Source organism: Rhineura floridana, chromosome 12 (assembly GCF_030035675.1).
Source record: "Rhineura floridana isolate rRhiFlo1 chromosome 12, rRhiFlo1.hap2, whole genome shotgun sequence".
Lineage (NCBI taxonomy): Eukaryota > Metazoa > Chordata > Lepidosauria > Squamata > Rhineuridae > Rhineura > Rhineura floridana.
Genome location: NC_084491.1, coordinates 31,693,219 through 31,721,181, shown reverse-complemented (window position 1 = coordinate 31,721,181; position 27,963 = coordinate 31,693,219). Strand labels below are relative to the sequence as shown.

Here is a 27,963-nt window from a genome sequence, read left to right as displayed (position 1 = left end):
TGTATACACACACTTTTTAGATTTCAGAACTGTTGATTTTTGTGTTTAGAAGACGCATAGATTGGTTCCTTAAACCTCATTTGTTGCTGTCATGCTCATTTATTTGAATGAGAAGTGATTACAAATTGAATATGTACCATACTTAATTTGATTTGGCAGCATTTTATGCTGGCAGCTGAGAAACATGTTGACCGTTTGTGTAACAAATTTAAATATTGAAAGTCCTCCCCCCCCCCATTTCCAGCACACACCAGAGGACTGAAAATGAAGGGAAATAATTTTAAGGTTCAAGTTCAGTTTTTCATTCCACATACTGTAGCATTCTTTGCACTTTTCATCTAATGATCCAAAGAATTGTGATTTTGAAACTTATTTATTTACAAGATTTGTGTTGTGCCTAATAGCTTTTCTGGCCAGTGAGCAATATAATTTAGAAACCATATTTTTAAAACGAAAAACAAGCACACATTGACCCATAACTTCCCTTTTTTATATGCATGTGAGCACATGTCTTCCATATACTTTTTTTGTTCAACAGCAAAGGTTTATTATCAATTTTGTGCAAAAACAGGCATATTTCACAATTACAGCTCCAGTCACAAGGGATAAAAGTAAGAGTGAGACATTCCTTACTAATTTAAGATTTTCTTTGGCTCCAAGGCATCTTTTAGGATCAGGACTTACCTAGGAGGGTTGGAGGAGAATGGTGACTTTTCATAAAGTCTAAGTGCCAGATCCAGGAGAGGCATGAATGTATATTATACAGTAAAACTGGACAATCTGTTACTGCATTCCCATTCTATGCAACTAGGAGTTTGTTGATTTAAAAACTTGCCAAACAGATCAAACCTGACTCCTGATCTGTTATTTGGAGGGTTTTGGACTAGAACAGAGGTATCTCCCTGCCAGGAGAGGGGCATGCTCACTGTGGAAGCCCTGCTGTGCTTGCCAATAATTCTGTGAGTGTAGATTTACCCCTGGTGGTTCTTTTGCTAACAGTAGCCAGCATTAGGCCCTGAAACAAGGCATTTTGGTGGTGGAGGTGGAGGCAGGGCAGAGTCAGCCTTGGATCCGCTGAAACCAAAGCCCTTTTTATTCCTGCAAGAGTCCCAGATTTAGGATAACGAACTAAGCCAGCTTGGAACTTTTGTAGTAAATCCCCTCCCCCAGTTGGTTTCAAATTGTTGTTTTATTCCCACTACCACCTCATTTAAGATTGCTCTGTCATTATACACTGAATGAGTTGTACTTAAAATCACAGATTTCATGAACACAGATGATCATCCTGGATAAAACAAAATACCCACTCATTAAATGAGGAAAAGTTCAGTTTTATTTACGAGAAGGATATTTCACACCCATTTTCAGTGTGAAATAAAAACACTCTTGTAGCTTTTAACCTGGAATTTTAAATTATTCCTGTGATCATCTAGACTGCTTGCATTTTTCAATACTTTTAGCCTTTCCAGATGGTATTTACTCCTGCTAAACTTTGCAATTTGGTGCACAAGTTACCCAAGCATGTAGCATGTATCATTTTGTACAAAGGTAATATTTTTGTAATGACGACTGGTAACTTGATAACTCTCCTATTTCCGGGCAGTTAGTAAATTGACATTTAAGGTCGCGTGCTTTAGAAACATATAGGTATTATCACAGCTTGGAAAAGTTACTTTTTTTGAACTACAATTCCCATCAGCCCAATCCAGTGGCCATGCTGGCTGGGGCTGATGGGAGTTGTAGTTCAAAAAAGTAACTTTTCCAAGCTCCTGGGTATTATGGATTTCATGTTGATTCCTTTTGAATCTGGGACATAGCAGCAATATACTGCTATAACATATTTGCCTAGGGTTTTTTTATGAATAACCATTAAAAGGATTAACATAAGTGTACATGGGTTTATTTTGTCTTGTCTTGGGTTGGGTCCAGACCTAGCCATGCTTGAAGCAGACTCCCTTGAAATCAGTGGAAGGTAGTCATGACTAATTTTAAGACACTCTGGTTTCAATACGTCTGCTGTAAGTACACCTAAGTCTGGATCCAACCACTTCTTTACAACTCTATGAGGTAAGCTAGAGATAGTGGATTATGAGCTAATTACAGTAGGGGCCCCCTTTATGGCGCTTCGCTAATGCGGCGGTCTCAGTTAGATACAATTAGACTACAGCCCCACTCAGACGGCGCTTGTTCTGCTTTTATGGCGGTTTTCGGGCGTCAAGCGCCATTCTATTCAATGAGTTCTGCTTTTCAACGGGGTCGGAACATAACCCACTGTATGAGTGGGGCCCTATTGTACTGACAGCCAAGCTATGTAATCTAAATAGTAATAAATAAATAAGTCACACATTACATGAAACTGCATGATTTTGTTCCATCTGGTTTGTATATATGTGTGTTTTTAAGAAAAAGCACCTGTAGAATGCTGGTATCTTGAAGGGAGGGGACGGTTATTTTATGCTTTCGTTGCCATCCATTTTTCCAGTGCAGGAGAAATACATGGGAGAGGGAAGCAGGGGGCTAGAAGGGTTAAGTGGAGAATTGGCTAGCAGGGAAAAAGTGGTTTATAGTTGCCATATGTTTCCTTTTAAACAAAGCACTGAGAAATAGAATTACACTGTAACTTGTAGTTTGGCTCCAAGCTCCACAGCAGGAGGGATCTGAATCTAGGTCTCCCTGATCTCAGCCTTCACCAGCCTGCCATGCTGATGGGAGTTCTGTTTCAAAATATCTGGAGGGCACCAGGTTGGCAAAGCCTGCTTTAGTTCATACAAAACATGATCTTTTAGTTCCCTGGTTCCAAGCTATATAGGGCTTTGTACACCAATCTTAGCATCTAGAACCTAGGCCAATAGCTGACTGGCATCCTGTGCAATTCTTTCAGCAGCAGTATAATATGATAGCAATATTCTGCCCAAGTGAGCAGTCAAGGCTCCACAGAATTGTTGAATCTGCTCAGAGTTACATAGATGGCTGGCTACAGACTTGCAAGTGCCCTACAACATAGAGCTAATAAATGCCTATGTGCACAGAGGCAAAAACATTGTTGCCCATGGCAAAGGTTATACAGATGGTCATTAGGAGAAGCTGATATAATTAAGACAATTTAAGCAAAATAGATCATTCTTACTGAATATGTCATAATAGTAGATATATTATTTCAAACTTAATAAAATGAGGTTAATGTTCCATTTTAATAGCATCACTTTTAACCATCTGCAAATTTCGGCATAGCTCAGTAATTACAGTCATATGTGTGTTGGGGGGGGGTTAGCCAGAGTGGTCTGCCAAGCACCATTGCTGTTTACAATGAGCATATCCAAACAGCTGGAGAACTATTTCATGGGACTCCAGGAAATTCCAGTGTCCATTTGTTTTGAGCAGAAAGGCTGTGTTAGTGTTGTTTAAATCAGTTTAAAATTGAACTAGTTATATATACCAGACCTATTTAGCAGGCATCCCAAAGCTAGTTAACATTGCTTAAATCAATTTTCCAAGTAGCTTAATCAGAGGGGTATTAAGACACAAAAACGATTTGAGGTTATTTTTAAAAAAATCTTGCTTATCATTATTAGTGCTTCAGTTGTTTGTTTGTGTACACAGAGAGACAGAGAAGAGAGAATATATATGTTCTGTGTCAGTTATAGAGGGATGGCTGGAATCCCAAAACTTTCATTTGAAAGTAAAAAAGCAATCCAGTTAATTTTGTTAGACTCCCTCCCACTCAAGATTATGTGAACAGAAATGCTTTCAGTACAACTCTCTAGTGTGGTCAGTGAATTTGAGCTGCCATATGTTATAAGTCATCCTGTTTAATTGTCTCCTCCTCCTTCCTGTTGATTCAGTCGTTTTATTGCTGGACTAGAAATGTTGTCCCATTCGCAGGTTCTTACTCCACATGGGGCTTTCCAGGGAGGAAAAAGACCTGTAGCAGGACTAGAGATCCTTAGCTGCTTAGAGTCTGAGAGTTACCTGAGCAGAGGAGTGGCTCTGTGGGGTGGAGCTAGACTGGTCTAGCTTGTTTCACAAGGGTGAGATCTTTGGGAGGAGCCTCCTGGATTGCAAGCAAAGCGTAAGCAAAGCCTGAGAGAGAGTCACAGGGAGGAACTGAGCTCACCTCCAGATGCATTTCTAACCAGGAGCGGCAGCCAGAGAATCTTAACTGGAGGAGGAAAGCTGAACTGAAAGGGAATATCGCTCCATGTGGGTGTTTGCAGTGGGGAAATTCTGCTGTGCAAACTGACCTTTCAGTCTGCCTGCTATAATCCTCTGAGGCTGGAATGCCGTGCTGAGCTGATTAGAGAATTCCGTCGCCTTCTTTGTATGGCAATATTCTAGTCTCACCAGGTAGTGGGGCTGATCTTTTTATTCCCAGCCTGCAACAGAGGACGACAAAGGTAAGACTATGCTGCTGGTTTTCCTTGTTGTCTTTCTTTTGAAGAAGATAAAAATATCAGTACATTTTCTTAATTCATTTCTTGGTAGGTATCTTTTAGCTAACAGTGATGTAGTATAATCTTTGAGGTATTTGTCTGATGCAGGCACAAATTAAAAGTTTGCCTCTCCCATGATATATAGTTACAGGGCACTTGGGAGAGGTTGCTTTCTTATTTGCCCCAGGGAGTACAATATAGTGTGCCATCATGATCTGGTCAGCCAAGCTTCAGAAACTACAGAAGAATAGTGGTTTGTTTTATGGGTAGCAGCCATTTGAACATACTGATCCCAATCATTTTCCCCTCTTGCTACTACATGGGGAAATAAATAAATAAATAAAAACCTGTTACTCAAGAATAGAGAATGACGGGAACCATAACTGTTGTATCTAGACAAACTAGTTTTCTTCTTGTTTGAAGAACAGTTGGAGTTGTTGGATCTGTGCCCTGGAGCCATTTGCCCGGCTCTGAGGCTTCTTCCTTAAGCCAACAAAATTTAGAAGTATTCTTTCTCCTGACCTATATCAATTATAGAGATTGTGGTAATTGTTTGCCTTTTATAAATATCTGGCCTTGGGTCTCTGTTAAGCATGTGTACTTTCCATAGTGGTAAAATAAAGCTTTCTTTTAGAGTAGACATGAGCTCATAGCAAACCACTAGAGAAGTGATGGACACTGGAAACTGTTTTAACACATGCATGTGAAGTGTGGTTAATGGCTTAGGGTAAAAAACCCGCAAAAAGGGAAACTTCAGCACTTCATTCTCCCATGCCTTCTCTGATTCTCCACTCTCAAAATCTCAGTTCAAGAGGCTTTCTTGCTCCAGTTGAGTCAGCAGTTGAGTCAGATATAAATCAGTGACTGCCTAAACACAAGGGAGTGCCTGAATATTAAATATCTATATTTCAGATCAGTAGTAATTTCCCAAGAAATACAAATTGAAAGGAAAGAAAATATTATTGAATGGAGGCATTCCTTATAGCCGTTCTAATTGTCATTGTCCGCATAATAGCTTGCTTATATTTAAACTGATTGTGCAACAAATCTGTCTGCTCATCACATTATGAGTAGATATTGTTTTATTACTTGAATTTATATACCACTTTTCCATACGAATATGCTCAGTGGCTTACAAAAATGCAAATGACAACATCGATAGCAATCAATTAAAAAACATAACAATCATTTCAGATCATTTCAAAACATAACAATAACTCCAGTTGATTACCTAAACATTATCACATTTAAAGTAATCATAAAACAAGCTATCAATCAATTAAAACATATCAAATTAATAACATAACATTTCAATATTAATAACAACATTCTAATGCAAAAGCATAAGAAAACAGTTTTTGTCACTCTAGCATTGATGCTAAGAGTCTCTGTTGATATATGAAGACTCCATGTTCAGAGGCAGACTAACTCTGGGCACTGGGGGCTGGAGAGAACCCACAGTGGGAGAAGGCCCCACCCATCTGCACCAGGCTCCATGATGCGGCGACTGCAGGCAGGCGGGCAGACTGGCAACCTTGCATATGGTGCAGCGGGTGGCAGGCGGCTCTTCGCCCCAGGTGTCGTGTCAGACTCCTTCAGGCGCCCCTCCTCACCCTCCTGGGGGAGACGGCCAAGGTAATGTTGGCCGCTGGCTTCAAGCCCTCTGGCAGTGGCTCCTTCAAGCCGAAGTAACAGTGCATAAACACCAGGTAGTATCGGCAATTTGGGACTAACGTCCCCCTTGTAACTGCAGCAGGAGAAGCAATGCCGAGAGACAGCGGATGCTGTAGCCGTCAAGACCTCTGCCATCTTAGATGTCTTAGATTAGATAGAGGGCAAAATGTAGCCTGTAGACAGTATGCAAGTAGTGATCATTTTTAATTGCTTGTGTCTCCCAACACATTAAGTCATCTGAGGAAGTAAAAACTTAAAATTACTATTCAGATAATGGTCATGACTAGATAGCGATAGTGATAATTGCAAATACACCTCTTATAGGTGATACATTAAGCAAAAGACACCAAACCTACTTAAAATCAAATCTCCCCCCCCCCGTGTGTGTATGTGTGTATGAGTATAATATATATATATATGGGGGACTCCGCTATTGTCCGCTCCAATGACTTGGAAGCTATTCCTTTAGCCGCTCCTGTTATACTTTCCACAGACTTCCAAAGTGGCAGTTCACCCCAAGTCTGTTATAGTCCTCACCAATCGAGGGCAAAACTAATCCCTTTGGTCAGTTGGTGCTTTTTGTACTGATTTCTTTGGGATTGGGTGTGAGTCTTGCCAAAGTGCCCATTGCTGAGTAAAAACTTATAACAGTGGCCATTCTGCCAGACCGCCTCAGTGGGAGAGATTGGAAGCAGAACTCATAACAGCAGCTCTGCTGAAAGACCAGCTCCATCAAGCACCTACTCTTGAACTGTTTCTGTGACAGCTGGTAATTATAAGAACTGCTATTTAAGAATTTGTGTCTTAGTTTGCTTTTCTTCCTCTTCCCTTCCTGCCCCTTTTCCTCCTGTGTGTCATTTTATTTAGATGTTAAGCCTGCAGGCAGGGACTGTCTTATATTCATTGACTGTATGTAAGCCATTTTGGGAGCCTTTGTGGCTGAAGAGTGGGGAACAAATAAATTAATAGGTAAATTGACCAGGCCTTCTTTTAAGATGAAAATGATGAATTTGAGCATTTGTAATAAGCAGAAGGGAGCAAAAAAAGAGGAAGACCAAACAAGAGATGGATTGATTCCATAAATGAAGCCACAGACCTGAACTTACAAGATCTGAACAGGGTGGTTTACAACAGATGCTATTGGAGGTCGCTGATTCATAGGGTCGCCATAAGTCATAACCGACTTTAAGGAACATAACACACACACAATAAGCAATACTACTACTACTACTGATATAAGCAGTAGATATAAGGTGATATAATACCACCTTTGCAAAAGTGTCCTAGGGTATGTACATTCTGTACATTTTTTTCTGGTTTGTGGTATATACTCAGAATAATGCTTTCTGATCTGAGTATCTGGACTTTCAGGTTAGTGAAGTTAATGTTTAACCCTGATAATGTTTAGCAAGGGTCAGCTTGCAGCCAATCCCAGCAGTGTTTGCAGTCAGCTGATCAGTACTGATTGCAAGCCCTGTTTTTGGAAGGATAGGTACCAGTCCCTATGGAACTTGCATTTGGCACCAAATTTAAAAGGTGCTGAATAAAAGCCCCACTTCCCAAGGAACTCTTGGGAGTGTACATTAAGGCTCCCTATTGTTCCTTTGCAGCTTTGTCTTTTCCCACACTTGATGGATATAACACTAAAGCACAGTATTGTCAGGGGTCTGTTGACATCAACTAAAGGAAATGGAGTCTTAGACCCTTCAGAGGCCCACTGTGATTTGTTTGCAAGGCACTTTGAGGGTAAAGTTGCTCACCTCCATAACAGTCTTGATACCCCATCCACATCTACTGTAGTCCCCAGTGAGTTGTCCACTGCAACGTCTGCTGCAACTTCTTGGGAACAGTTTCAGTTGATGCGGCCTGTTGACGTGGACAAGGTGCTTGAGATTATATGGCCAGCAATATGTCCTCTCAACCTTTGCCCTTCTTGGCTTATTAAAGCTTGCTGAGGGGATTTGACCGAGTGGATCCACAGTGTGGTCAACACATTGTTGCAAGAGCGAATGGTTCCAGCTGCCCCGAAAGAGGTGGTGATTATTAAAGCTTGCTGAGGAAGTATGGCTGAGTGCATCTAGGGTGTGATCAACATGTCTTTGCTAGAGGGAGTGGTCCCAGCAGTCCTGAAAGAGGTGGTGATCCAACTGCTCCTGAAAAGCCCACACTGGACCCATTGGTTTGTGACAACTACTGCCCAGTTGCAGATATTCCCTTTTTAGAGAAAGTGATCAAGAGGGATTATCTTGACCCATTCCAATCTGGGTTCAGGCCTGGTTAAGGAACTGAATCGGCCTTGGTCACCCTGACTGCAGCCAGCATCTAATATACTTGGGACTTGGTGTGATGTGTTGCTATAAATTCCTGCTGTAAAATGTAGGAGCATTTGACCAAAAAAAGCTGCAATGTGCAGTTTGAACTTTGCACTGACTCAGGTAAGTTTTAGAGTGCTACACTCATTAATAGCATAATAGCCTTCAGCATATTTTTTCTTCACCCCTACTCCCCGGTTCATCTGGCTTGTATTAATAATTTTAAATTACTGTTTTTTAGTGTGTGAATTTAAAGTGTATATGTTGAAATACTATATTTTAGTGGCTTGTTGTATGCTGCCCTGAGATTCCTTTCTAAATGTAAAAAAATAAATTTTAAAAATAATTGCTTGCCACTTTGTCCACTAATACACTTTTTCCTTGCTGCAGTCTCTTATGCCCATTTTATAATAACTCCTTAGTTGTTTTGAAACATAGGCTCAGCTTCAACATAATGCCCATAGTTTAACATTAGCACCTTGGGTTTGCACACTGCCTTCCTTCCCCCTCTTCCAGTGCAACCACAAATAGGAGATTGGAAGGATAGGCTTCCTGGTTTCAACTAACAGTTTGTTATATCTGAGCTAGTTCGTGCCTGTAGAGGTCTTCCCTGGTGTTCACAGGGTCCCATCCCTCCCCCCGAAATAGGCTTGAAAGAAACTTTCTGTTGTAGCCAATAGAAGGCTTCTTTGAAGCATAATCACAACAGAGGAGGGAAGGGAAATTTTGGGTGGCTGGGGTCTCAGCTGAGGAGGGAAATATTTCCCTTTCCACCCCCAGCTGAGGCCAGCACCCTGCTGAAGCTAAGCAGGGTCAGGTCTGGTCAGTGCCTGGATGGGAGACCACCCGGGAACCATATGTAAGCCAGCCGCCTTGGGTTTCTAGCATGGAAAGAAAGGCGGGGTAGAAATGTAATAAATAAATAAATGCAATACAATACAGTAATATTGTTGCTGGGCTGGGGGTAATTTTTCTGAAGACTGGAGCCAGGAAGGGAAGGTTGTCTTTCCAGCTGCACTCTCCAGGAAAACCATCCTCTCCATTGGCTTGAAAGAAAAGCAAAAATACTTTTTTTCAAGTGTAATTGATGGGGCAGTATGTGTGCATGGTTCTGGTGTGCACGTGTGTGTGTTGCTCACATCCATCTCTCTAGTTTGTAAATGTGCTTACTGCCCCCCAAAAGTTTGCAAACCTTGATTTTATCTAAGCTTTATTTTACACATTATCAAATTGTGGTTTCTGATCCTGACTTGTTTCAATAAACCATAGTTTAACCACAGTTCCTGTTTCAGAAATAACAAAAAGATGTGGCTGGTTTAAAGCAGAAAACAGAAGCTTCCCCTTATCTCACCATGACTTTGCAAGGGCTCAAGTCCAGGAAGTCAGGTAGTCGAGTTGAAAAAGCAGGCAGCCTTATTGGTTGTGCAGTGCAAACATCAGGGTTACTTGGCGTAACACCTTTTATTAAGCTCGATGAAGATAAATTACAGATTAGAACTAGTGAAAATCTTTCTAAACCCAATTCAAAAGCAGCCAAAGAGGGATTTCAGCCATTGGAAGAAATGCCACTGAATGTTGACTCCCTGAGCTTAACTGCACCTTCCAAAATCATGGAGGTGGCTTTGTCTGCTCTGGCGCTGCCATCCCTCATTCATAAATTCAGGCCAAACGTTCAGCCCATCAGTAGCTATATCTGCAGACCTGTTTGCCATAGCAAACATTTTCCCACTAAGGAGTTGACAATTAGATTAAGGTATTCCAATAAAAGGTATTCCAATAAAAGTGCTTTGGAATTGTCAGCATCCAAACACAATTTTGGATCCTCAGGTTAATTGCCTAGTATTGCAGATTATTGGCAGATACAGAAACACATTATTTTGCTACTCGAAATCATACTTTCCTCACAAGTAAAATATTACTCTGTTGTACTTTGATTGCCACAGGGTTGGGTTTTTTTTTTGTATTGTTAATGAAATGTAGACTTGACCCTTCCTTTTGGCCTTTAAGGAGCCAAGTAGCTTGAGAGCTAATGGGACTGCTTAGTGAGCTTTTATAACTTTCTGAGACTGAAAAGACTGGAGATAAAGGAAATCCTTTTGTAATTTGCTTCATGTTGTGGCTTTTATTTGAATAGAATGTCTCTACAGAATTGCTTGCAAACAAAAGTAATTTAGTAAGAGTAACAGGCCTTTTGTAGGACACCTAATACCTTTTCCTTTTTAGTGCAATAAAAAAGTTAAAAATAAAAACCTTTGCCTGTTTGCTGATTCAAATATATGCTAAGTTTGTTCACCTTTTGACATAGGGTCATTTTCTTCCTATTATGGGGTAATTGCTACATTTATAAATCTTCACTGCATTGTCTCTAGTTCAATGGAGCTTGGAGAATCTTTAACACAGCTATAAATTTGTAGCTCCTTTTATATTAAAGATTAAGAAAAGTAACACATTCTGTGTGTTGGGAGAGCCTTAGGAGTCCTAAGTTTTCTAATTTCTTTGTTTTTGCCATTTGCTAATTCCCTAGCCATATGTACATGGAAATGTTATTGGTTAATATGATATAGTTGGTTGTGGGAACAAGTGAGTTATTAATGCTTCTGAAGGTGGTAATAAGCTGAGTCAATAACTACTGATGGAATAGCAGTTGCGGTTCTGTACTCATGTTTCCTGCTATTTCCTTGTCATTCATTGTATTTTGTTTTCGGGAACATTCTTCCATGCACTACTGTCAATACTGTCTTGATAGAAATTAATAAATATCTTCATGGTTGTACCAGCAGTGGCTCCTGCTGGGAGGAAGGGCAGGATATAAATCCAATAATAAATAAATAATTGCTGTCCAAAGTAGCATTGTATTTTTTTAAGTTGAAGTTGAATTCATTTCATTATTTCATTTCAGTGTTTGAATCCCACCCCACTTTTCCTTACAAATGAAGCCCAAATTGTCTAGCAGTTTCTAAAATACAATAAAATCAAATATGATACAATATGGAAAACAATCCATCAATAAAAATGCTATCAGTAACCAATATTAACTATTTATCAGATAATAAGACACATGACACATACTTGAATCAATAATACACACTCTTGATACCTTTACTTCAGCAGACAATATGCCAAAATATTGGGACCAACCGTTAAAGCAAAAACTAGCATCCCTGAATGAGTAAGAACCCAAAGAGAAGACTGACACAACACCTAACCAGGCACCATGTGTCTACAAAAGGCTTAAAAGTCTAATTTTAATCCTTCCAAATACTGAAAGACCTTACAGATAATATCTGTAATTAGGTCAAAGGTGACCAGATCTTCAGAACCGAACACACCCCTCTCATTATGCAGTACGAGTCAAGCTGAAAAGGAGTCTAATACTTTGTAACAACATGGGATACTGAGAACTGTGCCCCTTAAAAACTTCTTCACAGGTTAAAACAGAAGTTTAGGAGCTTTATTCTCTCTTTCCTTTTCTCTTTCTCTCTCGGTCTCTCTGTGTGTGTTTCCCCACCCCCTCTTCAGTTTACCTTCTTGAGAGCAATCAGTGGTGTACCTAATGTATTTGACACCCAGAGCGGATCATTTTTAACACCCCCCTCCTCTGGGTGTCCCCGGTCGGTTGGTTGGTCGGTCCTCCTTGCCTTCCCCTCCCTTCCCTCTCCCTTCTCCCTCACAGACACAGGTGGCAGCACGATGCCATGTTGGAGGCGGAGGGTCCAGCATGCACCGCGCATGCTCCCCAAGCCCCCACCGCTGACAGAAAGTGAGCATGACAGGCCATGACGTGCAGGCAGAGTGTGACTGACAAATGCACGCGCTGCGGAGGGGGAGGGGGGTGATGGTGGTGAGGGACAGATCGCACACAGGCACAGAGGGCGATTGGACTTGCTCACTGGCCTCCGGGGAGTGATGAGCCTGCCCCTCCCCGCCTCTGCCATCTTGTTACCTCAGCGGCTCGCGAAAAGATAATTCCCCTCAGTGCTCGCCTGTGGCTTGCTCCAAGGGCGGGAGTTCTTGTTTCCCCTTGGGTTTGGCCCAATGCCAATGCTTATTCATTCCAAAACCACCACCCTTTGTAACAACAAGCACCACATATTCAGTGGATGTGGTGGGTGGCAGAGTTTCCTAAGCAAAAAGGAGACAGGTCCCTGCACCCCCTTATTGCCTGCACCTGAGGCGGATGGCTCCCACCACTCCACCGTTGGTATGCCACTGAGAGCAATATAAGTATAGTTGTACAGCTAGATGCTGTGCTGCTAGCTCTCTTGTCTCAGAGGTTTAGAGTTCTTACGCAACTAAAATGTGACACCCTCCTCAGCAGAATTTAAAACATTTAAAGTTGTGTAAAGGCTACAAAATTTGACTGGATGAGCATGCTGAGCTTTTGGTGTTCCCAGACAAGCTGCAGGGTTTTAGTCTTCTTGAAAGAATGGACTCTGACATAAACAGTGGGCCAACCCTTATTGGCAGCCTGCAGGGTTTTAGTCTTCTTGAAAGAATGGACTCTGACATAAACAGTGGGCCAACCCTTATTGGCAGCTAGATTGACGTGAAATGAAACTACAAGGAAAAACATGGGCTGCACCATCCATTTTTATGAAGATTTTCCACTTTCCCTGAAAGCCACCAATTACCGTACAGAAGCAGACAGCTGAGACATGGGGTGGGGAGGACACAACAAGGAATATTGTCCTACCTTCTGACTTAACAAATATATGGGCGCTATATCTTAACCGTATTTTCCATTACAGATTTTGATTTCCTTAAATCAGTTATGTTTAATGATACTGGGAATAAGGGCAAGGGGAGGAGACTATTTTAGAAAACGGAGTGGATATGTGCATGGTGTAACAGTGATCGATTTTGACCAGAATTGACTATGGTTTAGTAGAATAATATATTATATATGTTCCTGTCTGTTTATCCACCTATAAAATTAGATTCTTGTTTCCATTTGACAGTGTCAAAAAAACACGGCAAGCTTATTACTTTCCTGCGCACATTCATGAAGTCTCGCCCAACAAAACAGAAACTGAAGCAACGCGGGATATTAAAAGAGAGGGTATTTGGCTGTGACCTTGGAGAACATCTTCTCAACTCTGGTCATGATGGTAAGACAGAAGAATGTTATGGTTGGCCAAAGGCTTTCTACAATGCAAATTCTAAAAGAATGAATTGGGTTTTACTAGTATTGCTTTCTTTGGGGCATTAGAATACTCCACCCCCAGTATCTACCTCTTCATGCTTGTTAAGAAGCAAAGTTGAAGACTTCCGTGTAGTTAAGACATGTATGCTTCAGGTGTGTTCTGACTTAGCATGAAACACTTTTGTAATATCACAGTTTGATGTATTTCATGGACTATATAAGAGTGAATTCATTATTTTGACATCTGTCAGAGATTATTCACATAAACAGGTTGTTCTTGTGGTGATGATTTAAGCAAGAATCAGGCCAGTCAGTTTTCCCAGCAGTTAAAGGCATCTAGAAGATAGTCAAGGATAAAATGTCACCTCCCAGATGCATTGTTTTGTTTTTGTTTCATTCATGCTTCTGCTGCAAGAAAATATGTTTAACTTAAATATTAATCTGGGTAACCAAGTGGCATCACATGTCAAAGTCCATGTTGTTATATCCTTCAACTTTTGCTTAAGAGGTGAAGGCTAAGGGGCAAAAATCTGAGTTTACTCTAGCTGTACTTTGGAATTTGTATGAATAAGAAACCTAGAGCCACCCATAGATAGCTAGAATTAAAGGCTCACAGGGGACCAAAAGTTTATCTGATTCAGACTGCTGCACTATGGAAGAATCCTTCATTTGCAGTATAGTGTTGGGGAAGAAGCATGTACAATTTGTCACTGAGCAACTTGCTTTGGGATAATTGTCACTTGGACTGCCTTCAAGTCGCTTCTGACTTATGGCGACCCTATGAATAGGGTTTTTATGGTAAACGGTATTCAGAGGTGCTTTACCATTGCCTTCCTTTGATACTGAGAGGCAGTGACTGGCCCAAGGTCACCCAGTGAGCTTCAAGGCTGTGTGGGGGTTCGAACCCTGGTTTCCCAGGTTGTAGTCCAACACTGCAACCGCTATGCCACACTGGCTCTCAATTGTCACTTACCCCAGGGGAATAGACACATAATACAGCACACCACTTTTATAAATCTAGAATTGTTTTGAGGCTCCAAAGTCTATTACAATAACTGATAGAGGTCAGTTAGTAGTCTGAATTTGGCATGTTAACCAAGCAAGCCTTATCAAAACATTCAATTGAGCATCTGCTACTCTAGTGATAGTGACTTTAAGCTAGGGAGAAAGGTTCAGGATAACAGCATTATGTGTTGGTGCTTCATATGTGTCTTTTGTAGTGTTCTGATGGGCACTTTTGTTGTTCATGGCTTCTTCCTTTTATAGCTAGGCAGTTCAGTGTAAAATCACCCAATGAGATATTACATAATCCATTGAAACATGCCTTTTGCTCCAGTCCTGAGTATTAATCATAATTGTGTCAATACGTATGCAACTAGCATATTACATTGCTGCTTAGTGATCTCATACTCCAGGGAGCTTTACAGTTTGTTTCATATTCCTTGTTTGTATTTCAGTATGTGCTTCAAGTGCTTAATTAAATGAAGACATACGCCATGACAGCCACTAACATCTGTCAATATATTTTTGTGAACTTTAAATGGCAGCGTACTTTTTGTAGAATTGCAAAAAAATTGCACTTTGCTTTTTGGTTTTCTTTTTAAGTCTAAGTCTGGGACATCATGTATATGTTTCTTAAGGTTTCTGCTTGAAGGATAATTCATATGCATCAAGTTGATTGGGGTGGGAATGGGTGAGGTTCTATAACATCAACATTGATTAAGTAACACTAGAAAACTCAACTCTCTTGTTCCAGGAAAAAGCATTCATGTACAGGCAGTGTTCTAGGATTAGTGCTGAGGTCAGATGATTGTAGAAGCAAATGAAATGCAACATGACAAATGTCATGACAAAAGCATCCTAATGAATTATTATTTTGGAACCCCAAAGAGAAAGAAAATGAGTCACATTACAACTCTGCTAAAGTGGGCGAAAACTGGACTTTAGGACACTATAGACAAACTTTCAGGTTAAACTGCCACTTCTTTCTCCTCTAGAGAAGGTTACTGTGCATTATATTCTATCTCTTTAATGGATTACAGTAGGGCCTCGCTTTTCGGCATTCCGCTAATGCAGTGCCAGCAGGGTGATCAGCTGTAGTGTGGGGAGCTCCAGCTGCCGTGCTTCAGCTGACAGCACTTGGCCCCTGGAGTTCCCCACGCTACAGCTGATCGCACACTACAGCTGATCGCACTCTACAGCTGATGTAGCACGCAATCAGCATCGCATGCCATGTCCCACTTTTTGGCGGAGGTCTGGTCCCTAACCTGCCATATGAGTGGGGCCCTACTGTATTGGAGGGTTGAAAGGGAAGAAGGGCTGAGATTATCTTTCAAGCTGTGCCATGCTGGCTTGCTAGCTGTGTCTTCACCATCCTGTGAAACAACATGTAAATAGGGACTTGCTGCCAAAAATAGTTTCAGAAAGATGCAGTGCTGGTCCTCCTTTCCAACTACTTTGCCAGAAATCCTGCACATCACATACAATAACAAAGAACTGTAAGTTCAAAATGCTATTTAGATCAACACAAGCAATCGATTGATTTGATACAAATGCAATCAGGATTACACAAAATGCCAGCCGCACAGAACAAATAGCTTTAGGTAACTGAGGAAGCAGGTTGAGATATGACTGCTCTGGGTGTGGCTGCATGAGAAGTGTAACCTCTTAATGTAACCCTAGTACCATTGCAGCATAGCATGATATATATCCTTGGCTAAGAAACTCCCAGCCTTTGGACGTAGAAAGTGTGGGTGGAATCTAAAATTGTGTTATGAGATCCCTGTGTCACAGATTTACCTTAATTTAATCTCAGACTAGAAATTATGTAGGAAGAGCAGAACGTCTGTTGACTTTTGGTTTCCATCCTAACTTGCTGATTAAGCTGGGCATTAGTAGCTCCCTTTAATTGTATTGATTTATCTTTAATTGAAATAATTATTTCAGTTTCTTTAGCTTTGTAGACCATTTCCCCACCCTGTGCTGCTAGAGGAATTGCTGTTCATCATTCAGGAGTGTGTACCAGTTTGTTCTGCTTTGCTGGCACCTTTCATGCTGGGTAGTTTTATGGTAGTGCAACCTACACCTCTCTATCAGAATGCAGCCCCTGACTGGGAGGACTTTCCCAGGAGGATCCCTCCGCCTGTGTAGCTCTGAGACGGGCTCCCGTCTTAGATGAAACTTTTTCAGCTATAAATTCAGTCAGAAGGGTCTTTTCTGACTGGGGATAATTTCTTCTGGATAAGGAAGAAATGTGAGATTTCCCACATAGCTTTGTCGTGACTGTGGGAGTCTGGAATTCGTCAGAATTGTCTGCGAAAGAAAGGCTTCCAGCTGCTCAGACGGAGCGAGGATTTCTAAGCTAGCTCAGCTGAATAAGTGCCCCGTTTTTTTTTCTTTAAAGAATAACGGACTAGCAGGCAAACATCCTCCTGTCTATGCTTATCATTTTCTTATCTATACAGCTAAAGAGATTTGTCAAAGTAACAGCAATTAAGATAACCTAGGTGAGTTACGACTTTCCTTCTTTACTCACGGAACTAAGGGGGAAGAAAACAAAAATAGCCTATCTTTCTTTTATTGCAAAAAGCTGATTTGGAAAATAGCATTTTAAAGATTACAACGGATGAGGGATTTCTGATTGGAAGAGATAAGAAAAATCTTTTTGATTTATAAGACTTTTGTGTAATATATGCATGGGACTATTTTTCCTGATCTTTTTTTATTTTTTGACGAATCTGCTCATTCTCTCTGCTACTAGTTATTTGGACGCTGTGAACTAAAGCTGTTTTTGCACTTCTGGGCATATAAGAGATAAGGACTGTCTAGCGTGTGACGTCAGTTGGTTGGAAAGATTAACTCCTTTGTAACTGGATAAAGAAATAAACTGCTCTTTGCTTGGGACATTGAAAATTGAAGGAGTTTTGTTCCTTTGGCTTTAAGAATGACAATTAAGAAGATTATGGATGTACAAGAAGGGACTTTATCTTTAGACATGTTTCAGAAAATAATGAATGAGATTAAGTCAATAAAACAAGAACTGAGAAATAATAGACAAGCGTGGAAAATTGAATTTGATGAAATGAGACAGGAGCTGAAAGAAATTCAGGATTCTATGAGAAAGGAGAATAAAGATAGATCTGGAAAACCAAAAAAAGATGAAAGAGAAATTAAAGGCAAGGTTCAAACTTTGGAGATTGGATTAAATATGGACATGAAAAAAGATTTGGATTTCCTGGCTCTGACGGATCCTGGAGACAAATATTATAGTTTGGAATTCAGCGCTGTCCCTGAAGGAATTGAAGAGATTGGAGATAAAGATATTATCGGTTCAAAAAAATTCCTGGACTGGAAGGATTTGATGGAATTTGAAATGGAAAAAGTTAACAGAATTAATCCCTGTTTTGTGTCAATGGAAAAATCTTCAAGAGATGTACTAGTGTATCATGTGGAAAAGAGGAACAGAGATGCGGCTTTGCAGCAATACTTCAGTGATATGTTCGGAATTCATGGCAAGAAAATATCTGTGATGGAGGAAATTCCTATCAGACTTTTATTATATGACTATGACAGCAAGATTTTTGGATGCATGGAGATGGAAGATGGAAGATGGACCTAATACGGATAAAGACAGAAGAGCGATTTGAAATTACTGGACTTAGTAGACTTGATGAGTTGGATTAATTGACATGTTTATTTAGGAAAAAAATTTGATTGATATATATCTCAAGGATTGGAAACTTCTCTTTGACTTTTTGTGGAAGATTAAAATGATGTGATGTTAATGAGATTTGAAACCAATTAAGATAACCGCTGGAGGAAGGTGATTTTATAATCTATTAAGAGATAGGTTTGTTATATATTATAGATTTATAGCTGAACTATGACAAATCGGAAGTCAATATTTTTATATATTTTTTCTCTTTTCTTTTTTTTATTGTATTAGTTATTGATTTGTGTTTTTTTTGTATTGTTTTGGTTTTGAAAATTTGAATAAAAATTAATTGAAAAAAAAAAAAGAATGCAGCCCCTGACTGGGATGGTATCTATCTTCCCATTATGTTAGTAGCTAGAGTTGGCAGCAGCTCATATCAGTAGTACTAGTTCCATTGGCCCAGTTAAACAGCTCTTTACCTTAAAGAAACTGGTAAAAATCCTTCAGCATCACCTACAAATGGACAACAGCTTCATTGGTTGCTGCTTTGCAGGGTGGCAATTTTGTAATGCAACATCTCTATGCGTTTTTATTGGTTCCCATTGAAAATTAGATGCAATGCTTTCTCTTCTATAAATTAGTTCTGAAATTAATGAAAATTGTTAATATATGTTTTTAATAAGCAAGTAGGGCAGGATGATGCTGTGGATTAGACACTTAACAGGACATTTTCCCTAATCCCTTACCTGTTTATGCCTCTTTCCCCCATGTATGTAAAACTGGAAAAGTGCTTCATAGTGTATAGGAAAATGTATTGTTAACGACCCAGAAGAAAACTATTGTTTTGGGCAGTGCTCTTGTCTGTGAGAAAGCTCATATGCATGCAGTTGTGATAAGGTAAATTTAAGCAATATACTAGTACCAATTTAATGTTCATCCTTCTGTTAGAAACTAAAGCAGCAGCATGGAGTAAAATCTAGAGCAGGTTAAGCATGCTCTATAAAACCAGTTGGAATCACTTGGAAAGGTAACGTGGCCATTTTTTAAATGACTCACGTTTTAGTAACCTGAAATCACCATCTTAATGGTATTTTTTCTAGGACATTTAAACCAAAATAAGCAATTTGAACATTTCAAGTTAGTGTATGTTGAAGAGCTATTAATAAACACATTGGGGGGGCTGCCTCAGTATTATTTTTTCTCTCTACAAAATTCTTGCCCAATTGTAGTATGAAATCAACCTGACAAGTTTTCAGAGCAGGTCAGGTCTGATCGTTGTATATTTACTTGTACCGTGACATGTAATTCCTGTTGGCTCTTTTCCTTTAATGCATGAGTATAGGACTCCATGTTCCAAATAAATAAAAAATTATATACTGCCAGTAGCTATTATGTATTTAAATTTTTATCTTAAATGTTGCCCTAAAGTGTGTATTTATTATAACATTAGAATTGTCCTTCAGAGCCACAACCTAATTTAAAGGAAATTTAGATTTTTTTTTTAAATCGGGCTTTCTTGGAGTGCATTTTACTACCGCTCACTGGGAAGTTCATTACAGGTGTAGTGAATGAAGCAGGAAACATACCCATAAGACAACAACGTATAGGCCATCATAGGATGGCAGGATTTTGATGAAATGCAACCTATAGCCTTATTTAAGCATAAGGAGGTGTCATAAAATGGAAATAATTAACATTTTCAAATTTCCTGAAGATAACACAGGCATTTTTATTTACATAAGGACTCTTAATGTCAGTTTCTGAAATAAAACTGGTTAAGTTTGAGAACTGATGGAAAAAACAGGATGATATTTGAAAATGTTTTGTGCAATACTATGTTTCAGTCATAAAAAAGTGAAAGTATTTGATATCTATCTACTTTATGTGATAATACAGGTTAAGTAAAGAGTACAGTCCAACCAGAAGCGAGCACCAAGCCCTTTTACTTGAGTACAGCATTTCTGGGGCCCTTTTGCTAATCATAGCCACTTCAACATCCATACTTATGCCATTTTTTGAGGTAGAGTTAGATACAAAATGTGTTAACACTTCATTTTATAGTAATTGGTGTCCATTCTAGTGATCACTAAACTTTATGCTGGTGCGTGGAATTCAGCTAAGTGGCAGCCTTTCAGTATGACATGGTCCATTAACAGGCCAAATGGCCCTTGCTTACATCTTGTGAAAATGACAGTTTCAAGAGAACTTTGTGGAAGGCTTGGTTTTCCAGACTGAAGAAATAATTCTTATTCCACTAATGTACCAAGAACCTCTGGACTCCTAAAATGCAAGAAGCATATCATTTTTTTTTAAAAGGAGGAGGAAATCAGTTCTCAGTAAATGGAGCTATTCAGTGAGATCACCACAATGCCATAGTTCACTCTTTTGAACTTTGTTATATCTTTAGCTTTCCTATACTGCCATTGTAATCTCTCTCTCTCTCCCCCCCCTCACTCACTCACTCTGTCACCTCACTCACTCACTCACTCACTCACTCACTCACTCACTCACTCACTCACTCACTCACTCACTCACTCACTCACTCACTCACTCACTCACTCACTCACTCACTCACACACACACACACACAAGCTTATTATCTTGACTACTGACAACGTGCTTCTCACATTTTTAAGAAGCAACTATGCAGTCAGTAGTAGTCTCTTTTTCATTATCTTGGGTTGACCTTCAGAAAACAAGTGACTTTGGGTGAACTTGGTTGTTCTGATCTTTGTTCTAGGTTCAATGCATTGTGCCATACCTAGTGAAGGTGTAGCTGAGGCTGGTTATTGCTTAGGTTACATCAAGCAGTAGAGTTGGGTGAAGTAGATAGTAACCTGTACCAGCTTTTTCAGACCAGTAGGCAATTGAAGCTTTATTAGGCAGGGTCAATCAGATGCCATGTAAATCACTTATTACTGTTCATCATCTTCCTTACTGGTTTTCCTGTTGTGTCCTCCTTTGGCCAGAGCTTGTGGGGATATCACACACTCCTCATCCCCACCTGATACTATTCATATCTGAGGTGTGGGATCCACTTCAGGTTCAAGCCTGCAAACATGATGAAGTGCAGTAAATAACTGAAATCTCCAGGGATATATTGCCACTTAGTGCATTACTCTTGCAACTTAAATAGAAAATTTGATAGAGTCTCCTTCGTGATTCTTCTTATTCCTGAATTTGCACTTCTGTTTCTAGAATTAAGAACAGTCATTTTGGCATTAGGGAAAGAAGAACAAATTGCTTGCTTTATCTCTCAACAGGAGATGTTTGTGGTGCTCTGCATCCCCCAGACTCATGATGTTTAAATTTATCAAGATTTCTGCAAACAGGGAAGTATCTGGGAAACATAGATGGTGTGTTGCCTAGAAACTGAAGAACTGAAAATAGTAATCTAAGCCTCTGACTTGATTTGAGCATTGCTAGTTGCAATACCATGTATTCTGTGTATGTAATCAAAATGTTTCAGCTTTATAAAGTCTGAAGACCACAGATGTCATTCTCCTGTCAGCATCAGGCTATCAGCATGGTGATTATAAATGACAATGCACCATTTCATTTCTGTTACCTGGGTGTCATGGTAAGACCAGGATCAGATGATGAGATTACACAGCATCTGGCACAAGCCCAGTTCTTTTGTTTGACAGATTCATCCACAGTATGATTCACAGTATAAAACAAGTAGAGTGAAACATGGAACAATACATTAAAATACATTGTACTTTCGCCCTTGCTTTGTTTTATGGCTGGGGCACTTGAACCCTGTAACAATGCAATCTTAATCTGCTAGAAGGTTTCTGTGTTTTTCACATGTCATTTATTTTACAAATAGTTCGTAAAATAGGATTCCCAATTCATGATTAGTATTTTGTAAGCCACCTGAAGAATTGTATTAAAGAGTGAGGTATAAGTCCACCAAATAAGCAAATAAATTAAAGTGGGTATTTTGGATCCAACTTTATTGGTTTGGATGCATGGCCCATATGGAAACTTTCTGTATTCCTAAAATTCTGCTCTGTAGTTAAGTAAGCAAGGAAGTCTGTCACAAAGGTTGCATTATCCTTCTGTGCAAAGATGCAAAGGATACATGGTAGATATCAGCACTTGAGAGCTGACAAACTTAGATGGTGGTCAGACAACTTAGATTGAGAGTTCTGTGCTATAGGGCATTACTTGGGTTTGAAGAGCAACTTCTGCAGTGTATGAGACTATTCTATAAAACTAGTACTGCGAGTACTGTTCTTCACACTAACACCATTATATGTGCTTGCAATATATATAATCACATCTGCCAGTCCAGGACTGGGTTTGAATTTCGTGTGAGAAGCCATAGAAACTAAGGACTCAAACTGATCATGCCTGTATATCCATCCTTTGTAGAGATAGGCAGGGGGAGAGAGAACCCAATTGGAGAACAGGAGAAGTAGGGAGACCGAAGTGAACCAATAACTTACTTAGTCATACACAATCAGTCAGATATATTTGTCGGTCTCCTAATTTTTGGCAGGGAGCCCAAGTACAACCCACTTAAAACATTGTTTGCGTTAACTACATCCTCCTATTGTGAAGAGTTTTGGAGTTAGCCATTTTCTGGCACAGTGGAATGGTGATAAGGTTCCCTTATCCACTGTGACAATCAGACTAGAGAATTAACTGCAAGCCAGTGGTAACTGGAGGGCAAATGAGGCTCTTGTGCTTATTCCCAATAGTTATTCCCAGTAGTTATTCCCATTCTTTTGACATAGCAAATGAGCTAGCGAATTGAACACACTACAATGACTGCACCCCATCCTCTTTCTTTTTCCTGCTTTGGCTGGATGTTAAATGTCACAGTAGGGTGCTCCTGGAATTTAATTATGACAAATACTGCACTCTCCCATGCTGTTTGTTTATAAGGCTAGAAAACTCCAGGGGGCAAAAGCCATGGAAACATGCTGAGGTTGTTCTCTGTGACACAGTGCTTCAATTAGGCAGTTCAGGCAGGTGTTCTTGGCAGTGCCAGAGGACCACTGAAACTTGTGCTGTGCATGGCTTAATTTTTTGTGTGGGGTCCCAGCCTCCCATCTCAAGGAGAGTTATGAAAGCTAAATAGGAAAATGTTACATATTTGTACTTAGTTCTTTGAAATCTGATCGTAATACTTTGGTCAGTCTTGCAACTCCAAACTGCTCCTTCATTTTAAAATGCTCCAGTAACAGATTTTGCAAACACAGATCTCCATTTAGCAAAAGCTTTTATGATTCCTTTCCTCTACTTTCTGAAATCTACTCCAGTCTATTACTCAGGAGTTACAGTCTGAATCCTGCAGGAACTGAAGGTATGAGGATCATAAATTCAAAGTGTCTGAGACGAGGGCTGGATTTAGAATTTAGAAAGGCAGTTTTATACTTTTGAAGTATGATGAAGAGCAAGGTTTATACTGTAAAATTAAAAATGTGATATGCAGTTCATTAGATTGCTTAATAAAGGGATTCATAGGAGTTGTGGCGACGTTACCTGGGAATGATATGGGAGAAGGGTTGAATTTCTCTGTGGAAGGTTAGTTGGTGTGTGTGTGTGTGTGTTTTGACTGATGAATCTGATTTGCTCCAAACATGGAGGAGAAAGATTATGGAGCAGGAAGCTAGTTGTCTAGAGTAGCTGGCAGGGGGGCCTGGCTGGCATAATGACCTGAATGTTAATGTGTGCCTAATATACTACCTGTCTTTCAATTGATACTAATCTGAGTTCTAGTTTTTTGGTTAAAGATTAACTGCACTTGCTGTTACTTACCTTGTTTTTCTGTTGCAATGCAGACAAGCAAGTCTATCAAGCTAAACTTAAGCTCAGCTGAATTTTGTTGATGTTATGTGCCTTCAAGTTTATTATGACTTACGGCGACCCTATGAATCAGTGACCTCCAAGAGGGAGGATTTTGTTTGTTTGTCATTAATAGTCTGCAGTTTGTTGTTATGTGCCTTCAAGTCAATTACGACTTATGGCGACCCTATGAATCAGCAACCTCCAAGAGCATCTGTCATGAACCACCCTGTTCAGATGATGTAAGTTCAGGTCTGTGGCTTCCTTTATGGAATCAATCCATCTCTTGTTTGGCCTTCCTCTTTTTCTACTCCCTTCTGTTTTTCCCAGCATTATTGTATTTTCTAGTGAATCATGTCTTCTCATTATGTGTTCAAAGTATGACAACCTCAGTTTCATAAGTTTAGCTTCTAGTGACAGTTCTGGTTTAATTTGTTCTGTCACCCAATTATTTGTCTTCTTCGCAGTCCATGGTATGCACAAAGCTCTCCTCTAACACCACATTTCAAATGAGTTGATTTTTCTCTTATCTCTTTTTTTCACTGTCCAACTTTCACATCCATACATAGAGATCGGGAATACCATGGTCTGAATGATCCTGACTTTAGTGTTCAATGGTACATCTTTGCATTTGAGGAGCTTTTCTAGTTCTCCCATAGCTGCCCTCCCCAGTCCTAGCCTTCTTCTGATTTCTTAACTATTGTCTCCATTTTGGTTAATGACTGTGCCGAGATATTGATAATCCTTTACAAGTTGAATGTCCTCATTGTCAACTTTAAAGTTACATAAATCTTCTGCTGTTGTTATTTTAGTCTGCAGTAGTGTATACTTTTTTTTTAAGCAAAAGTCTTTGGCTTAGATCCGTCAATCTCATCACAGAATGGTGATGTGAAGGGCTGAGCCAGTCATAAATGGCAGATCAGGACACAGAACCTAGTGCAGGGGTAGGGAACCCTTTTGGCTTTGGTCAAGTTACACACATGCTTCAAGCCAGCACTGCTGTCACAACTGCCCCGGTTACAGAATCGTGTGTGTGTGTGTATGTTTGGACCAGTTGGTTTTGTGCTAGCTTACCTAAGCATGCCCTACTGCTAATGCCTGGAGGCATACAACTGTAGCTGGGTGAGCTGGTGACAGCTGTTTTAGATTTTGTGCATACAGAAAAAAATGCATGTTTCCAGTCCTCTTCCCTGGTCAGTCTGTGAGAGTGTGAAATGCTCAGATTCACAAAACTAAATAGATCTTTAAAAAATAAAAATGGGGAGACATGCTGTATCAGTGGTAGAATGGTCACCAGTTAGTTATGATCTTAGTCTTGGAAGGTTTTAAAAGAGGATTAGACAAATTCATAGATGGTCAGGCTATCAATGGCTATTAGCCATGATGGCTGTGTTCTGTTTCCACTCTCTCAGGTAGCATGTTTCTGAATGCCAGTTGCTGGGAATCCAACTGGTGAGAGTTCCACTGCACTCAGTTTCTTCTTCTGTTGGTTTCCAATGGACATCTGGTTGGTCACTGTCGAGATAGGATGCAGGACTAGATGGGCCTTTGGCTTGATCTAGCAGGGCTGTTCCTATGCTGTTATAATGTTCTGCCTGCCTCTCCTGCAGAAAAGGTACAGAGAAAGTATTCCATCTCACTAATGCAGTATAATTGGTGGGTGGACCATGTGATGCTACAAGAAATAGTTTCAGCAGATGAGAGTGAATTTTAAATAAAGATTGAGGGTCTAACACTAAAGTGAACCACATGGCAGGTAACTATGGATGACCAGCTGCATGCTGAATGCAGCTACTGTATGGTGCATGGTTGTCTGAAATCCCACTTCGAAATGATTTGTGTTTCAGTCTTCACTTAAGAGGAAATGGAAGCACCTGCTGAAATAGCTACACCTAAAAAGATTTAAGAAATCTCTTATCTATGTAATTTCTCAAAGGGCTTCTATGTGTATAGCGTTGAAGAATCTGGCAAGGTAATAGCGAAAAATCTCATGATCAACTAACACTGTTGCTTTTTGCTTTTAAGTCCCCCAGGTTCTCAAAAGTTGCACTGAATTCATTGAAAAGCATGGCATTGTGGATGGAATATACCGCCTATCTGGGATTGCTTCTAATATCCAGAAACTACGGTATGGGTTTTTTGTGTATACTGTTTTTCAAATCCAGGACATGCTAACTTCAGTCTTGGAGTTTCATCATGAATATTCTTGGGAATTTATTTCTAGTTTGCTTCTGAAATGGTAAAAAATTGAAGTATAGTGTGGTCCATTTTTCCATGTGTCTTAGAATCTAAAATAATTTCATTGGCTGGGACAGACACCAGTTGTGTTGTTCTGAGGCTACTATCTATTATTTCTGAATACAGAATGTCCGTGGGATAGCAAGTAATTTGGAGTTTTATTTATGGCTCTAGTGGACATGAGCTTCAGAAACAGCAGTTGCCTCTTCTCTGTTCCCACTTATCTGACTCACCATATTAGTTCCTATGTGTCTAAGCCTGGCTAATTTGAAACAGCAATTTCCAAACACGTTATTTAGCACAGAACACACATTGCCATCTGTGGCCCTCTATAGATGGCTATTTTATGGCTCTCAGTTCTTCTTCTCATCAAGACAAGCCAATGTACAAGATTTTCTGGTGATTTTTGGCTCTGTTGCTTAATAGGGTTGCTGAATCTGCATGCAGTGATGTGGGTGGTCCTGAATGTCCCATCGTGTTCACAGTTTTGCTTTCTATGCTTTCAGACTGAAAGGACATTCTGTTTTCATTCTGACAGATGGGGAACTATACCTAGACAGGAACTTTTTACGTAACAATTGGAATTGGTCTCATTTTGGCTGTACGAACATTAAGTATATATCATAAAATCATTTACTTAGAGTTTTCTGCATCACAGGCAGTCTGATTTTTGAGCAAACTAATCATCTGTAAAAATACCAAAACTGACTCCCAAGAAGCCATTTCAGTTAGCAAAAATGTAAACCCATAGGGCCATAGACCTCTGTGGCTTGAGGTTTGAGTCATTTATTTGCTCCTGTAAACAAAGTAGTTGTCATCTTTTGGTTATATATTATCCTCTTTTCTCTCCTTTCACCTCCTCCATTTTCCTTTGTCTCTAGGCATGAGTTTGATTCAGAGCAAATCCCTGACTTGACAAAAGATGTATACATTCAGGATATACATTGTGTGGGTTCACTCTGTAAGCTCTACTTCCGAGAACTACCCAATCCTCTGCTCACATATCAGCTCTATGAGAAATTCTCAGTAAGTGCAAGATGGATTTCTTAGTTTTACTGCATGGGCAGCATCAGTGTGAGTCATGTTTCAAAATCGTATCTTTTCATTATTTCTAATAGTAGCTAGATTAAAACCACACTTAAAAGAACTGGCATGCTTCCTCTATATTATTGCTATATATTTATATGCTATCTATTCACAGTTCTTCTGGTGTATCACATGACATTATTCTTTGCACTTGATGCACTCCTGGAAACATAATCTGGGGGAAAAGCCTCAGGCTATCTAGAAATACTAATGATATCTGTGAATTTCTTCCACCTCCAAGGAAGATATGTTGAGTTGTCAGAGCCAGTGTGATGCACTGGATGTGGTTGGATTAAAGAAACCAGGGTTCAAATCACCCACCAAACTATGAAGCTCAGAGGGTGACCTTGGGCAGGTCAATATCTCTCCCCCTAACCTGCCTCACAGTACTGTTGTGAGAATTCAAATAGGAAAGAACTCCAGAGATGCTGCCCTAGCCAGTAGCAGTCAGGACAGAATTCCAAAGCAATAAATAATATCATTGTGTGCTAATGTAGGATAAATCCCTGCCTTGCTACACTGAATACCAAAAGGGTTCATTCTTGCTTGGCCTAACTGAACTGTGACTTCCATAGTAATTGGCATACTAACAGGGCAACCATCTGAAAGCTGTCCGGATTGGTGGCA

General features: G+C 39.9%; 1 protein-coding gene across 9 annotated transcripts in view; it reads left to right on the top strand.

The window, feature by feature from the left end:
• Positions 1 to 27,963, top strand: part of ARHGAP32 (Rho GTPase activating protein 32) — a 233,127-nt gene that overhangs the window by 178,399 nt on the left and 26,765 nt on the right. For 8 of the 9 annotated variants that reach the window (XM_061592443.1, XM_061592442.1, XM_061592441.1 and 5 more), the window contains 3 exons: positions 13,375 to 13,524; positions 26,038 to 26,140; positions 27,132 to 27,276. In XM_061592443.1, coding sequence (XP_061448427.1) covers positions 13,375 to 13,524; positions 26,038 to 26,140; positions 27,132 to 27,276 — 398 coding nt within the window. Of the gene's footprint in view, positions 1 to 4,104; positions 4,395 to 13,374; positions 13,525 to 26,037; positions 26,141 to 27,131; positions 27,277 to 27,963 lie in introns of those variants that run through there. The other variant, XM_061592450.1, reaches the window with a different exon arrangement.